Source organism: Daktulosphaira vitifoliae, unplaced genomic scaffold (assembly GCF_025091365.1).
Source record: "Daktulosphaira vitifoliae isolate Bord-2020 unplaced genomic scaffold, ASM2509136v1 Scaffold_1, whole genome shotgun sequence".
Classification (NCBI taxonomy): Eukaryota; Metazoa; Arthropoda; class Insecta; order Hemiptera; family Phylloxeridae; genus Daktulosphaira; species Daktulosphaira vitifoliae.
The window spans coordinates 5913847-5931948 of NW_026099572.1; the positions used below are offsets into that span (position 1 = coordinate 5913847).

At 27.4% G+C, this 18102-nt stretch overlaps 1 protein-coding gene across 1 annotated transcript; it reads left to right on the forward strand.

Annotated features, from left to right (window-relative positions):
• Positions 1-5512: 5512 nt before the first annotated feature.
• Positions 5513-11018, forward strand: LOC126895944 (uncharacterized). The gene is made up of 4 exons (XM_050668293.1): positions 5513-5860; positions 9046-9183; positions 9245-9347; positions 10370-11018. The coding sequence occupies exons 1-4, from the start codon at positions 5712-5714 to the stop codon at positions 10829-10831; spliced, it is 852 nt and encodes a 283-aa protein (XP_050524250.1). The 5' UTR covers positions 5513-5711; the 3' UTR covers positions 10832-11018.
• Positions 11019-18102: the final 7084 nt, after the last annotated feature.

Consider the following 18102-nt stretch of genomic DNA (forward strand, 5'->3'; position numbering starts at 1 on the left):
AATAATGAACAAAAAATTAAAAAGTTTCGTATGTAAATGTTTCTGTTTTAAAGAATGAGAGATTTTGGCAATTAGTTTTCTCTCGTTTCTTAAATTGAAAATTATGATATATTAGAAATATAATAAACAACAATTTTGCAATATTTAACAGATTTTTAAAAATATTTCGAATTTATTTTTTTGGACACCGAAAAATTATCCAATAGAGACTGAAAAATCTTTTATTGCAATAAAATTTTGTTTTCGAAACATTTAAGTTACTTGTAATCACTAGATTTCTACTAATTCCTTCAGTATTTTTAATCCTATAATTACTTTTTGTAATTAATAATTTTTAAAACAAGTCAATTCAAAACTGAATTAAAATATAAGAAAGAAATTACGTATTCATTGTAGTCGTATAATTTTAAAACAAATTTTAAATTGATAAAAAATCCACTTCAATTGAAGCGCTCTCGTTTTCAGGCGTTTCGTGTAGGCAATATACCCAAAGGTATAATGCGAGACTAATAACTCTTTGTATTCTGTAAAAACGGTACCAGGAATTCAGAAAGAGTAGTGCGCTATTTCGTAATGAAAACTAGAAAAATAGTACCAGGGCACTAGAAGACGGTTATCTCGAAAGTGGTATCTGTGAAAAAGGCGGTGGCCATACGACATTGCGGTGTCTTTCCGTTTGGTATTTAGACGGCCTGACGCATCCGATTTGACACTATCCCAGGTATGCTACCTGTGCGAGTAACGTGTAGGGAGTACATAGAAAAAGTTATTCCGTTGATTGGGTTTGAGCCGCCTCCACGCATATTTAATTTACACAGGACCTCGCAAATCATTGCTAGCCACTGGACATAATCGTGTGTCATGGTGTCTCTTGCGGAGTTGTCCATCGCGCATTGGACACCGGATTATAATTGTACCGCGATGACATTAGAACCGCCATGAAAACTGTTGGACATCTTCTCGAGTCTTTTAGTATGTGATCATATGCACCGGTTCTCATAAATCCCTTGTAGTATTTTTTGTTACTTGTCACTGAATACAGTCGCGTAGGTCTCGCAATCCTCGTGACTTTTTGCACATTTTCCATACAGTTGTAACGTGATTTGGATTTATATCAATAAATGTCTTGCACAAAAACGGGCGGAGGAAACTGTTTCATAAACCAAAAATAAAAAAAGGTTGTAGAACAATTACACGGTCATATAGGAAAAATATAAACCGCTGACAATTTGTGCTATTGAAAAGTTTATTTTACAACAGTAATGAGGCGGACACACTTTTAGGTAAAAAAGTTGTAATTTCATTCAATACCATTGTAATATACTAAACTACTTTGAACGAGTAAAATTTTCAAAGTTGAATGCAAACAATTTCAATTAATTGTTGATTGGTAATCAATTTATTTTCATGCTGAATATACGCTTCATAAACTTTATTTTGAGTAGTTTGACTTTTGTTTTTTTTTTATTTATTTTTTCTTCGAGTGAATAACACAACAATCGTTCAACTGCAACGATCGCAAAACAGACCAGAAACTTGAATAGCTGACTCGACCAATTCACAAAATAACTATTCTATTACTCATTGAAATTCTTAGTCCTATGCGGACGATTCATTTTTTAGTGTCTGACATTTGAGAAAATAATTAAGGTGTACCTTTCTTTTTGCATTCGTCAGATTATAATTGAAAGTGCAGTTGAACAATGTTTGTACAGTTGGGTAATTTTGTTTGTAGTTCAGAGAAAAATGTCGGGTGTTTGGAAATGACTAAAACTATAAATAAAAGCAAGTTATACAAAAGTAATTCTTAAAATTACTATTATTTCAATTAACTTCGGTCATCGTATAAATGTCGGAGGAACGTCTGCAGCCCAACTAGCCCTCCTGGCAACGCCACTGGAGTAAATAGTTCTTAGAATTTTTTTTCTAAAATTTTATCAAACACTTGCCCTATAGTATGGGGTGTTAATACCCATTTTAATTTTTACTCTTTTCTTTAAGTACTATTGTAGTTTCATATTTATTAACACACAAAATATTTAGTTATAATTTTATGTTTCTACAAATATTTTTTTAACTAATTATTTCTGTTATGATTATAAACATTTTATAATAATTTAATGTATACTAATATAGAAAATTATATAGTTTACATTATAAAATAACTGTTAGGTTTATTGGACAATTCAATTATTTAATTTTTATATCATTATTTTAATTTCATAAAAATCCTAAAAAACAATTGATGTAGAATAGCATATCTGCATAATTAAAATCAGAGGGTGAGAGATCAAAGGCCTCCAGGTTAGCTATTTTAGAATTTAATAGCATAACTGAGAAAAATCATAACATTTTACATTGGTTTAAAAATGTTACTTCAAAATACAAAATAAGTGGAAGTAATTCCTGAGAAAATGTCGTATACATAATTATAATTTCATTAGATGTATCTACAACTAGTAAAAAACTATCATTTTACACTATTTTGATATTCGTTATCTTTATTCAATTAAGAAAAACCCTACTTGTATTTGTCGTAATGCAGACTGACACAAATATAAAAACATTCATAACTTTTACTTGATTGAAAACAAGGTTGATGACATTTATAACTTCCATTTTAAAATCAAAATTAGTAATTTCTTGTCAAATAAATGATCCATTCCGTATAGAAGTTAAAACAACATTCATAAGTATCCCTTCATAAGTTTTCTGTAATTTATTTAAGAGAATAGTATATACGCATGTAAAAATATTGGTCTCACAATTTTGTCCGTATAACGAACATAATCCATAGAAAAAATTGTTTTTTTTTCCCATCTAAGTGCGGGTATAGTGAAATTTAATAGCAAATGTATTTCCAATAAAATAATATTACTACTAGCTCACATTTTAGGACATACTTTTGTTTTCACTTTAAAAGCTCTAAAATTAATCGCCTTAGAATAGGAACAGAAAGATCCTAACGAGATTTTTTTTTCACAGTAGAACTATATTAAGTTAAAAGATATAAATATACACATTTTTAATCAGTTTTTAATATTTAATGGATTTTGAATCTTCCATGAGATGAGATCCGCTAGACGATTTTAGATAAGGCCAAAGGAATGAAAAAATATTCAGTAGTCACAGAAATTCAAAATATTAAGAAGCCATAGAAATACAAACATTAGGAAACCATAGAAATGCAAAAATATTATGAAGCCATAGAAATGCAAAATATTAAGAAGCCATAAAAATGCAAACATTAGGAAACCATAGAAATGCAAAACATTAAGAAGCCATAGAAATTCAAAATATAAAGAAGCCATAAAAATTCAAAACATTAAGAAGCCATAAAAATGCAAACATTAGGAAACCATAGAAATGCAAAACATTAAGAAGCCATAGAAAATCAAAATATTAAGAAGCCATAGAAATGCAAAAATATTATGAAATTTTATGAACAATTCAGTGTTAAGTATATTTTGTTTTATATATTTTTTATTAAAATAAACTAAAGGCTATCTGCATTGAATAACTAAAGTACTATATTTTAAAGAATCTGTTTTTAGATAAGTGCAAAGGTATGAATTACAAATTAAGATAAAACTTATTTAGAGAAGTGATTTGTCAACCAGAAGTCCAGTTAACATAAAGTGTTCATAAGTCACATTCATATTTTAAGCAAAAAAAGAAAAAGAAGATAAAAGTGTCACATACACCAATTTGATTACAACAGCTATCATTATTGTATAATTACTATATTCATCACTGTCATGCGAACTGCAGTAAATCAAAATCCTTGTAATTGGATACAATATTCTTAATTGATCGCTGTAGGCTACATAAAAGGCATTACACCAAAAAATTATATGTTGAATGTATACACACGGCATTTTCACCAGAAATCACAGGGCAACACGCAAACATTTTTTGCAAGACCTTTTATAATGTATAACGAGAAGGCTACAAAATAGTCTTAATGTTTTTTATTAAATGCGTCATTCTTTGAATTGATTCGTTATGACAAACCATTTACTTATTTTTTAATAAAATAATCATGTAAAATAAATAATAATTTTATATTTTTTATTATGGTTTCATAGTTTAATGGATGTGATAATACAGAATTTTCCACATTTGCAACAACCAGGGTTGGATCTTTGGGCATATGAGGGAGCCAATTTATATATAAGTAAAGAACCTTTTTCTTCTTATTCAATTTTTTTTAGGTCAATTGTTTTAGAAACAATGAGAACATTAGAAACGTGTTTCGTTACTAACTTTACACCCTGTATAGTTTAATTATGATAATTAACAAGAAATAAAAAATAAAATTTTGCAGTTATTGAAAACTCATAGGTAAACTAGCATTTTTCTTTTACTGTTAACCTACTTGTCCGATTTCTACAAAAAATAATACTACGTCAATTTTCATTCCGAAAATTATTTCTTAAAGTTGTCCATCTACTGTTTTTTTATAGTTTTTCTTATTTTTTTTATATTAATGAAGAAAAACATTAATATAGGTGTTATTAATGCAAAAAATATACTTTAATGCAGTAATATTTGCATGACAACTTTCTTTTTAAACTTAATATTTAAAATAATTTTTCTTTAAATAAAATATTTTTATACATTTCATTTTTTATAATTTATAAACACGATTTAGAAATTGTTCTTATAAACAAATAAATCATAAAGAGTAAAATAAAAGTTATTTTTAAGATAATGAAGCTCTAAGCTTATTCAACCGAGTCGTGTTTTGGTTGAACACGTACGTTCATAAAGACTAGTTTTTATGAATTTTTTCTAAATATTCTTCAGGTTAAAATTCGTTGACCTAATGGATATTTAGACAATTTATTTACACATTAAAAACAATTTGAATGATCAAGTAGTTGTAAATAATCGGTATGATTAAATTTAACTTTCAGTGTAGTAACTCAAAATTTGTTTATTTCGAGTTATACATGTTCATAGTGAAAATGACATTCTGTACAATGTAATATGTCGAAACTATAAAACTGAATTCGTAACAGTATTTGTTATTAATAAAAAGAAATAATGAATTATATCTTACAGAAAAATGAGTTTTACCATTTTTGTTTTAAATCGAAAATTTGTATTTAATATAACTAATATGATAACGAAAATTCGAATAATTGTCTAGCATACTTTATTTAATTCATGTTTTATGATACACTGCAAACTTTGTGACAAAATGTGTTTTGCTACACTAATGTACTAATATAGTACATTACAAGTATTTATCATACTTTTTTCAGTATTCTCAGATGTAGTTGTAGTGATTATTTTTATAATATCAAAATTATTTTTCACATCATAAGCTTATTGCGTCTCATCCTCAGTCGTATGTAAATAGTGTGAGTCATATCATAGTGTTAAGGCTGAATACATTACCGAGTTGAAGTCGGGCTCGGTTTGGGGGCCGCAGAGAGGGCGCCATAGGAAGACAAATCGGGCGCGGTGTCGGTCGTGCAGTCGCGCCGGCAGGTTGGCCAACCCGCTGACAAACTGATGTCGACAGCACAACAAATCGGTCGCCGACCATCGGCCAGTACTGTACGTCGTGCACATCCGTACGGTTTGCGTACTTTGCGCGCGACTCATTCGTCTCGTTGTCGACAACGGTTAGGTTATTGTGTTAATGACCAATCATAAGTCCTTGCTGATAATTATTTTACTTATTACATACGCGTTGTAATATGATCGTAGCCATGGAAAGAAAACTAATTTCAGAACTCATCGAAGAATACAAAACGTACACTTGCTTGTGGAGAATAAAAGATCCGGAGTACAAAAACAAAGAATTGAAAAATGAAGCGTACGAATCTCTTTTGGTGTTAATCAGGAAGTATGTGTGTAATGTTTATCTCTAAAACTACAACCGGTAGTAGTTTTGATGCCGATTACACCTCGCACTACTGTTTTGTTTGTGATTCCATCGCATAATTATACCGCCTTTTGACCCGAGGGGGGGGAGTCGATTGTTATGCGCTTTTCCCGAGATGATTGCCTATCGATTTTTATTCGATTTTACTCGAATATGTAATGGTATCGTTTACTACTACGTATCGCATAGCGTCCAGACCATACAACGACTACCCCGTTTTTCATCTTTGTCGAACGAACAACATTTGTACGGTTTTTACTGTAACTCCCCTCTTATTTTACTATACTTAAAAGTTGTAATGTAGTCGCTGACTGCAACACCCAAAAATATAATGTCTGTTTTGACATACGATTTTCCTTCGCCGCTGTACTGCTTACTGTATTTAATCATCATCGTCACATTGTTGTATTGTGGTCGTTGCTATCATTTTCCGAGCAAAGTTCGCCTGCCGTTGTGAAATGAACGGAAAAAATAAACGACGTGTGTGAATGCTTATTTCGTATGATGAATTCCTATTTTTTCACTATATTTTTACAATTTATTGAAATGTACCATTTTTTTGTTTACTTATTTTACATTCAGTACTTAAAAATCTGTGTGTTATGAAACGCTGATTATTATTTATTACCAAGTAAAATACCTGATAAGTTATTTATAACTTTTAATATATTTTTTTTTTTTTTAGTCATTATCGGGTTTTGTTTAAGTTTATGAATTTGTACACATACATATCGTACATGTTTATACGCAAAAACTGATACACAACAAAAAGGTTTTTGCAATTATTTGTGTTGGATGTTTTATTTTTTCAAATGACAATGCACATAATTAACTAGCTTTTTATTAGAAAATTACTGTTAGATAACAAATGTTTAACAAGTTTTCGGAAGAGATTAACAAGTAATTACTGGATATGAAGTGCGGGTGTTGCTATTTTTATCACAAAATATTTCTCGGCCTCTTTCCCGCCTACGTATAAAAATGTCAAAACTTCAGAAATATTGGTCCAAAAGTTTTTATCGACCAGTCATTTTTTTAATTAGATCATTATCGACAGTAGCGTGCTCAGGGGGGGTAGGGGTCATATCCCTTCCCATTACGTTTATTTTCTAGCATCGAGTACCTAACAGCAATAATTGAATAAAGTTGTAATTATTACACTGTATATTTGTATAACAACATTACATCATATCATACAAAACACAAAATATTAATAAATATTTTAATGAGGCTTGACCTCTAAAGCCCCCTTATTAATCTTTTTCTAATTCTTTCACCCCCATTAAATGTATTTAGTTTTATTAATACCTTTTAGTTATGACATCCCTCCCCATTTAAAATTTCTGGGCACGCCACTGATTATCTAAATACAAGATAATTAATTAGGTACGTTTTAATTTTAAAAATTTGAGGTAATACCCTTATAAGGCTTAAGGGATGATCATAAAATATACTGCATGATAAATTGAGAAAAGAACATAATAAATTTCTAAAAGATACCAATAAAGTAAATTTTGTTCGTGATAAAAGAGAGTAACATTGTAAATACAAATTGATCGGTTTATCATAAACCATTCGATTACTCTCAAAATATAAATACATTGAACAAAAATGTTTGATTTCTTTTAATTGTTTCATATGTTTCTTGATTTATCAGTTAATAATTACTTTGTATAATCATCCCTTATAACTTAAAGGGATGTCAACTTTATTTTTAAATATCAACATACATATTTAATTAGTTTATAAAATAAGAAATAATTTAATTAAGAAAAAAACTAGTCGGTAATTTTTATATATGTATTTATTAGTAAATTTTGATTTGTTTTATGTAGAGAGTCTATAGACTCTACATTCAGTAAATTCAGTAAGTATATTTATTGAATAATGTAATTTGGTAAACATTGATTTTTTTTTGTTGATAGCACTTGCTGTTCAATTAAAATTTCATTTAACAATTGAGAAAATAATAATTTTTCGACAGCACAATAATAATATAATTATCTTGACCTTATAATAAAAAGTTATTGAATTTGACAGAAATCAATTTTTTTTATAAATGTAATGTAATTTCCAGGTTTTATTTTACTTTACATTAATTTTCGTTCGATTGTGTAATATTTTATATTATGTTAGCTGTCATCTTATATATGTTACTTATTGTTATTATAACTATTAAATTTGATAATGTGTATAATCTTTCTATCTAATCCTCTGATATAATATAAAAATTATTTTCGCTCCTACAACAAATGTTTTTTAGAATTTATTTTTTCTTATGAAAAATAAAGTTTGTTTCGTTTCATTCTAAAGTAGACCTTATGGATTAACATTTCTATGTATAATGAAAAAAACTTGCTTATTTATAACTGTAATTTGTAACTTGAAAAATTAGTTGTTGGCTGGGGCGTGTTGAAAAATAATCATTTTTTTTTTTTAGAATAATAAAATATTAAAAAACATTTTCATTTTGAATTATCAAAAAAAGGGTATGTATTATTTTTTTACGTATTCTTTTCATTCTTTATTTTATACCACAACAATTTAATCTATTCCTATATAAATTCATAGGAATGAAATAAATAAATCAACTAAAGCCTTAAAAATTACACAAAATTGTTAAACGTATTATAATTAACTGTGTTTTATAGTAAACGAAGTTATATCCCTACTCCATCATTGCGTTTTACTAGAACAAAGCTCTTGACCAATCTTGTTGGTTAAGTTTTGTAACATATTTCTAAATCATCTGTCTGTGGAATATTGTTTTAAAAAATATATGATAATTCGTTAGGGATAAAACACTAATTTTCTTGAAAACTATCAAAAACTTTTGATTTTTATAAAAGAAAATATTGTTTCACTTAAAAAACTGTACAAAAGTATATAGGTACATAATTTTTTTTTTCATCAGTTATAACATTTTAATACATAGGTAGGTATATAGCACAGGTGGGTACAGCTCGTACTAGTATATCTGCACTCCGTCAGTGTTACAAAATAATGTAATATTATCACACTGTTAACAATAATTCTGTATTTTGGTAATACGTCATATTTTCTTACCCTTTATCTCATCTATGTTAAAATTATTTTTTGTTTCTAATTTAAATTTGTGTGAGTGATTGACTATTTTTCTTACTCAGATATAATGAAAATTGTACAATGGACGATTTAAAGAGGAAAATAGCCAACCTAAGAACATGTTACCTGAGAGAATTTAAAAAAGTAGTTGATGCTAAGAAATATGGTGAAACGTATGAACCCAGCTTGTGGTATTACAAGTGAGAATTAGATTATTTATTTTTACATGTTTTGGAATAATTAATTTTTTATTTTTAAAAGATCATTGGAGTTCCTGAATGATCAGCATGTAGGTGATGATAAAGTACGTTTGGGTCGTAGTTATGCCGAAAATAGCGACGATGAAAATGAATCCATTAACGAGGTAGGGGAGTTTTATTGTAACATTTTTTTTCAACCTTAAAGTTGGTTAACACCAGTCAATTTTTGAAAATTGGACTGGTGTTTCCTAGGACTTTATTAAGTACAGTGATTATTCCACTTGTCTTTTGTACAAGGGGACATAGTTTTGTCTTTGTTGAAACCGTGTGGCAATACATCGTACAACTTACAGTGGCAGGCGAAACTTAACTTCAGAGCTTGAGAGCATCTGACGTGTCCACTGCGTCACACTACACCCTTTTTGTATCAGTATTGATTACATTTTGGAGATTCCGATAGATTTATAGTTGACGTTCTACCATAAATAATTTCTTAGTCACTAATGACGATACGATACTAATCATGTTTACACATCAAGTTACTATGAAAAGTTGTTAAATTGATCGAGAGGATTAAAATGCTTATGATTTTCGAGACGTTTAGCATGCCACTTGTAATCTTGTAAGTAAGACGCTTTAAAGGTAGTAACGTGAATTTAGCATAAATTAGTGTTAAAGATAATAACAGATAACTACAACATGGAGAATGTATAACTCCATCATCTGCTTAGCTTCTATTCCAACTACTTGTGATTGGCCGTACCTTACTATTTGACAGGTTTTTACATCGGCTATCAAACTGACGCAACCTAATTATGAAAATGGGATTTAAAATTATAAAATTATAATTTTGACTGTTTAACTAAATTTAAATGTACTCCGTAGGCATATTGAAAAATTATTCGTTTCATTATAACTAAATATGAACATTTCTCTGTTATCATATATTACGTGAATGCTCAAGTCTTGGATCTCTTAATTAAAAATAAGTGTTTTGTTTTTAGTATTTAGTTTTTTACTTTGGTTATTAAAAACTATTTTAAATGATATTAGCCGCAAGTAATCAATTCTTAACACTATATTCCCAAATAAAAATCTTAAAATCGCAATAGTATACCTTCTAAAAATTTGAACTAAATTATAACACACATATATAAATATATACGTGTTTTATATTTATTTTTAGACTCAAAATATTGTGTACGAAGACGGACTCGGATCCGAAGATAAAGATTCGTACTCAACTGAAGTAGAGTTGCCGCCTGGTGCTGCTAATCCAACAGTTACGTTAACGCAGAATGTGACACAGAGGCGTCAAAAAAGAAGGCGCGTACTAGAAATTAACCCTGAACGTTTTTGCGAAAATTTCGAACCCCATATTGTTGGAGGGGTAGGCGGTCCTGGCGAACCACCCGGAGATTATTACGAAGGTTTCGGTCGTTACGCTGCGAATGAACTCCGGCAGATGGATCGACAGTCAGTGATAATTGCTAAAAGACTGATAAACGAAGTTATGTTTCTTGGTCAAATGGGCATGTTGGACGTGAACACTAGAATAGCCAGTCATAACTTAAAGAAAAACGTTGTTATCAAAATTGAAGATTCACAAACCGGAGAACTACCTATGGATTTTATGGAAACCCCATAATTTTAACTATATTATTCACATGACAATTAATCTGATTTTAATTTATATTAGATTGAGTATAATGTCTCATGTTGAGATAACATTTTTGTAGATATATATTTTTTTCCTACCTCGTATCTTTTATTATGGAACTTCATTATGTTTTACAATGTCTGCGTTTGTTGAAATATATTATTATTAAAAGATAGTCAAAGTTTATGTGTTGTAGTATAATTTTATATTAAAATTTCTTTGACTTATTATAATAAGTCAAATAGATATTTTTTAATAATTATTTAAAAATACAAGTAATGAAGAATTTAATGCATGTGAAAACTGAAGCATTTTAACAATTTCTTTACGAAATTCTTAGAAAAAATATATTTTGTAGCTTCTTTTTTTTTATATTGACTCCAAAAAAATTAAAAATTTATTGATAAATACATTTTTATTATTATTTTTTGGTCACATTTTATGCGTAAAGCAGTTATTTTACTAATTATGGAATTGAGGCTAACTATAGATGATAGAAAAAAAAAATGAATTACATATTTGAAATGAATTATAAGACATAGAAATAAAGAGAAAATGTCATAAATATTCTATAACCCAACTTTTGTCGTATAGTTTAATTTCTGTAATATCCATTTGTTTAATTTTAATTATATGTTATTATATCATTGGTGTTTGGATCTCATTAGCCTTTCTAGTTCGACAATAACTAGAATTCTATTGTTTAAAGTTTTTTAAACATATACTTTGAAATTTTTTTTTATTAGTTTTTCAGTCTGAGCATGAGTTGCATAACATTGTACACTAAATAAATAATATTGGTTTTGAATATTTTAAAGGCTCTGATAATGTTTCTAGCTAAAATTTATTATTATTAATATTAAAGCTAAAATGTAATAAATATCCAAATCTATTTTTTAATTATGACAAATTATAAACGCTTTTAAAGCATCTGTGATACGTGTTTCGGAGTATAAACCTCCAAAACCTAAATCGTATTATTTAACAAATAATTTTATTTAAACTATTAGCTATGTACAAGTATTAAATTTTGCTTGATTAAAAATAAGTTAATAGTTAATCAAATTACACTAAAATTATTTTATTGCATTGACAAAATTATACTTGGAACTATATTAAAGTTTGCATTAATTAGTTAAGGGTATTAGTGGCTTTTTTGAAATGATTTATCTAATTAAAAAGTAGATTTAACACTAGAATAACCATAGTCAATTTATTACGATTATTTCAATATTATCTTGTCACGCAAAAAGTTCTAAACTATATTTTATTTTAGTAGGTAACTTAGAAAAATTATTTAAAATTTTATTGGACGTTACTGTACAAAACGTAGGCGTATTCAAAATAATTTTTTTTTTTATAAAAATTACTACATAGCAATGATTTTAAATAAAAAAATATGGGATCTGACGTGAAAATATAATATCTGATGTCACAATTCTATTTTAATTTTCTTAAGTTAACAATTGTAGAACTAAAAAAATAAAACTGAAATCCTTCTAAATTTTGTTGTTATTCATTAGGTAAATATAAAATTATGTTGAGGTGTCCTTCGATTTCAGAGTATCTAATACAACTTTTAAACTATTTTTCAGCATTATACAAACATTTCAATTTGTTTAAATTATTTTCGCCATTTTCAATATGGTAGTACTTATTAAAAATATTTTTATTGCTGTGAATTAATTGTTTCAATAAATTACCAATTTGGTTTTCTTATTATAATTTGGTAATAGTTAATTAAAAAGCCAAAACAATTATTTAATGGGCATGATGCCATTATTTAACATCAACCTTGTTTGTTTACAAACGGGGCGACATCACTTACCTGCGTCAATATATCAAAGTGTGTTAAGCAATTGGCATAGAGACATTGCCAAGAATACGACAATATTATTTTATAGCATTGGCACAAGTCACATCGCATTCTTAGCCCAAAAAATAAACATTTGAGCTAATACTAAATTCAATTATAACGTGTATTCTTGAAGTTTCTTATAGTTTAACTACCGACATTATCAAATAATCTAACAAAGTTAAAGTTAAAACTGGTCCATTTTTCAAGTTTTGACAATTTTGTTAATTCTTAAACGAAACTTTCTTGATTTTATTATCCCTATAAATTAATCAAAATTTAATTATTAGTAATGTTTTATAAAAATACTTAATACTCTTTAATCTTGTTCTCTCGCTTAAATATTTTTTATTATTAAATTATAATATATTAAAATGAATTGAATACTTTTCATTGGAATTAGTCAGATTGATTATAATTTATAAGTATTGTTTAATATTTTGGAAATAACACTAAATGTTAATGAAATTTATCGATACAACTACATATGCTTTCTAGTATATTTAGTTGACTATTGAATAAATATGACTTAAGATACAGAGAATATTTGCATTATAAAAACTATTTGTTGGTCAGTTTTCAATTATTTTCATACAGGTCGTGTCCAGGATTTTTGGATTAGGGGACACTTGTTTGAATGATAATTATTTATTTTACTTATTTATTTATTATTTTTATTATTCACTTGTTTAAGTAAATTTATTGTCAGCCAAAAAATTATTGTTGGTTTGACACCATTTTCAAATTATAAATAGTAGATGTCAAATATTGTTTGCAAAAGATAGTTCATGTTATAAAATATAATTTACATACAGAGGTTTTGTACATAATAAATAGAGCTTTGTGTACCATTTAAATAAAGCCTAAAAAACAAGTCAAATAAAAAAAATTTTTGTTGAATAATGAATGACAAATCTAAGAATTACACATGGATTTAAATAAAAATATTTTTGCTTAACTTTAAAGAAAACCATATAATAAGCAATCATTTTTATTTCTAATTATTAAAAAAAACTACCATTTAATATATTAAAAATAATTGACTATTAATTTTTTGACAGTAAAACATTAAACTTATTTTCTCTATAGAGTAAATTTCTTAAATCTATAATGGAAAGAATTGCGTAATATTTACAATTTTTAACAATTAAAAATTAATATCTTAATGATATTTTTCAATGTTTTGTTTTCAGAAAGCAAAATGACGAAAAATTTTCCTGAAATATGAGAAAAACACTTGAAAAAATAAATTTATTTCCCAATATTTACAAAAATATAACTTCAATTTAAGAAAAATAAAAATATTTAGTTTTAGATAACAAATGATAACACAATACATGCTATTTTTCAAGTTAATCGTAAAGGTTTATGTTCAAAGCGTATTTTGTTAACATAAGAAATGCTTAATGTTGATATATTAGATATCTAATAGATAGATATTTATAAACAATAAAGAGTTTTTCAAAAATTATTAATTATTTAGTGGGACAGTTCCGCAAAATCATAATAATTTGTCGTTTCATACAGAAGAGAGCTTAGACATTTTTCAGTCCGTTAACACTATTAAAAGATAATATATTCTGTACTGGCACAGTTATTTCACTCTAAATATTCACTATTAAACAATAATGACCGACACGGTCACATTAATAGAGTGCTATTTTTAGATTTAAGAGACAAAATATTGGGATTACTGGGAGTACTCATTGTTATAAACGGGATGGTTATTTCGATTTCAAAATAATATGTGTGCATTTTGCTGTTGTGTGGTCTTGTCGTCGTTTCAGTCGTTTGCCGAAGACTCACGAACTGATCTTTGCGCAATAATAATTATAACAACAGTATCACGCACACACATCCAATAAAAATATGTCCAGCAATATTTACAGACTGAGCCTATGGGGATAGAGTATAGATGTTCCTCGGGTTCAACGACCTGCTCCGTTTTACACTCCTCCGCTACGTCTTGCGACTCGTGGTGTTCCTCTATCGTTGTCGCCATCGTCAGCTAAAAGTATATATATATATATATATTATATAATACAAGTGTATATATATATATATACTTGTATTATATAAGCAGTCGTCCAACACTATCGTCGTCCGACACTATAGTCGGTCGTCGCTTACCCTTCTCCGTATGATTAGAAGTTCGTTGACCCTCAACTAGTTTTGTGTGAACGACGCCTATTCAAGCTGTCGAACTGTAACATTATTGTTGATATTGTTTTTTTGTTCGTTTGAATAATGCATTTTTTATCAAAACTTCAATCGCGCTAGTGTTCTATTAATCCTTCATCTATATGAACTATTCATCCCGAAAGCTTCAATGAAATTGTGTTTAACGCACTCGAGGTACAAGTAATTAATGTTACTTGACCAATAATCCATTTTCAATGGTTATAATCTGACCTGAAGTTTATAGCGATGTTGTTGTTTCGATAATTGTACGATTAAAATTATTTAAATACAAATGTCATTTATAAAATTTAAAACCTGTTGTGTTTATTGAGTCTGTGCATACACAAAACTTTCGGGGGCTAAGCGCCTCAGAAAAAATTCAGGAAAATTTTACGAAATATATTATAAAAGAAATTTGGGAGTCGTAACATTGAGTTTAGTCCCTCGAAATATTTTTGCCAAACGACGTTTCAGTCTTAGTAACGATACGAGTTATATTTAATTATAATAATAAAGTCGAAGATAATTTACTTAAAATTTATCTCGAATGTGTGTTTTTATAAATAAAAAATAAGACATTTTGTTTGATTTCGTTCAAAAAAGTAACAAAAGAAATATATACAATGATGTTAGTGATTTACAAGAATTATTTATTAATCATACATATATGTTTTATAAAAAAAATAAACCATATAAGTATGTATTTTTAAATATTATGTCCACGTGTGTTTGACGTATATCACAATATTGGTTGAGTATTTAAAATTTTAATTATTCAAAGAATTAAAAATACTAGATTTATAAAATCTTAAAATAAATAGTTAATTTGTTCAGCTTTGGTAAAAGCAATTGAGTGAAATTTCAAAAATGTATGTAGACATTATATTATTCATTCACGATTAATTTAAAAAGCAATAGTGATATTTTTCATTTTGTTTGTTGGATTTTCCGATTGTTAGTCTTGCATTTATAATAAAATGCAAATATTTTGGAAATCACAAGAGGCGAATGACCTCTGAACACGAAAAGAGGAGGTCCGCGTACATCATAAATACATTCGTCAACCAAAATCGCAAACAAAACCACATTAGCTACTGTAACTGCATAAATAGAATCTCCAAACTTATACTAATAAATGAGTGTATAATATTACAGTACCATCAAGATGTCAATGTAGTAACTCCAAAAATTATTTATCCTACATATCCTTATTTATACAAAATGATTCATTAAAGACACTTATTTTCTCGGTAACTACCGTTTAATGAAGTTATTAGTGTCAATTTTAGGTTTTTTTTTTGTAAAACTTTCACAGATACAAGATTTTTTTTCTTATTAAATTAGAACAATTTTAAATAAAATCTAATTTTGAAATACCATTTACATATGCCATTTCATTTACACATTTTTAAACGTGACCTTAAACTAATTCGGAGTGAATAAATATTCAAACATAAAAAATTCTATTTAAACTTGTTTTAGCAGCAAAGTTCAATTTAATAAAACAATTTTATAAGTCATGCAGCTTGAAACATTTATATAATATTTTTACGTAACGTCTATACGACACTCACTAAATGATTACTCACCGTTTTAATGAATTCAAAAATAAAACAAAAATTACGTTATTGTTTGCGAACTTTTTATGGAAATATTTTTTTATATATTATCCTAACAATGACAAATTTTTAATGATGGGAAATATTAAATAGTAACTATCGAACTATTTGATGGTTTTAAAGCAATTTATTCGAATAGTTTTTAATTATTCAATAGTTTTTTTAAGTATTTGATAGTTTATGCTCAAAATAAACATTTGATTGAATAAAATATATTCTAATGGATAATTAAATTCGATAGTTAAAAATATTCAAAAAAGCTCATCACTAGAAAATTGTCGAAAATAATTTAAATGAAAATATATGCTTGTTTTGAATTGCGACACATAAATTTTTTAAATAAAACAAATAATATCGTTGTTTTACAATGTGAAGTTTTGACTTGAGCATGAATAGTCAAATAAATAAAAACTGTTTTTATTGGAACAGCTAAAGAAAAACATCACGAATAATAATTATTTGAGATTTTAAGTCTTATTCAAATTAGAGGATTAGGTTTTTTTAATAAAACTGAAATAGAGAATGTTGATTATTTTAGTTATTAGTATAAGCAGTTGAACTAGCTCAGTTACTGAAAAATCTAAACCTAATAAATGTCTAGGAGCATACCTTAGGGGATAGGTTGTCCCATGGGGGGGAACAACTCTCTAACCAAAATTGCCAAGTCAGTAAAAATCAATTACAATTTAATGCGAGCATATATCTTATTTGCCTTGCCCTTTTTAAATATTTTTTTACTCCAATTTAATTTTTTGTTTTAATTACACCAATAAAAATAATAGATCCAAAATTTCTTGAGGGGCAACAGGTGATTCACTCTTGAGATTTTAAGCAATCTTCCTGAAGAACACTAAGAGACAATGACGAGGAATCGTGTATTCAACTTGTACTGGTAACGCGCTCCAGACGTCTTCCAATGTATTTAAAGACTATGTCATCAAATAGGCTGTATGGATTTTTTGTTAAGCTTAACAGTTTATTGCTATTTGACTTTCTATTTCATGTTAATTTATTTTAAAAATGTTTGAATTAATTTTTTTTTAATGTTTCTTAGAAAGAATTTTAGGTTTGATCGAAAATGATCCCAAATGACCGAATGTTAGCGTCCTTATTATCGGACAACTTCCCTGACAAACAGAGTGTATTGTGATTGGAAGCATTCGTAATTATTAATCAATTATTAGTTGTGTTATTTTTTTGTTAATTTTATTTTATACGATCTTAGTGCTGATAATATGTTGATCAAAGTGTTTTTAATACTTGACAGGTTGTAATTTAACAGTTGTTTAATACAAAACATCATAATATGAAACATAAACAAATATCAAATATATTATATTTGTTTATGTTTCTAACGGTTAGAAAAATATTATATGCAAAATGTTATATCTTATAATTTTTTGATAAAACTATTTTTAAGTTATAATTTTTTAAATTCATAAATTTAATTATTCTTATGTACACTATATAGAATATTCAGTAAGTAGGGAAACGGGTTTCTTTTGTTCTCATTGTTTGTAACAATTGACCTGCGTCCTTACTGATTGAACACTCTGTATATTCATTTTTTATAGTATAAGGACACTTATCCTATATAAATACAT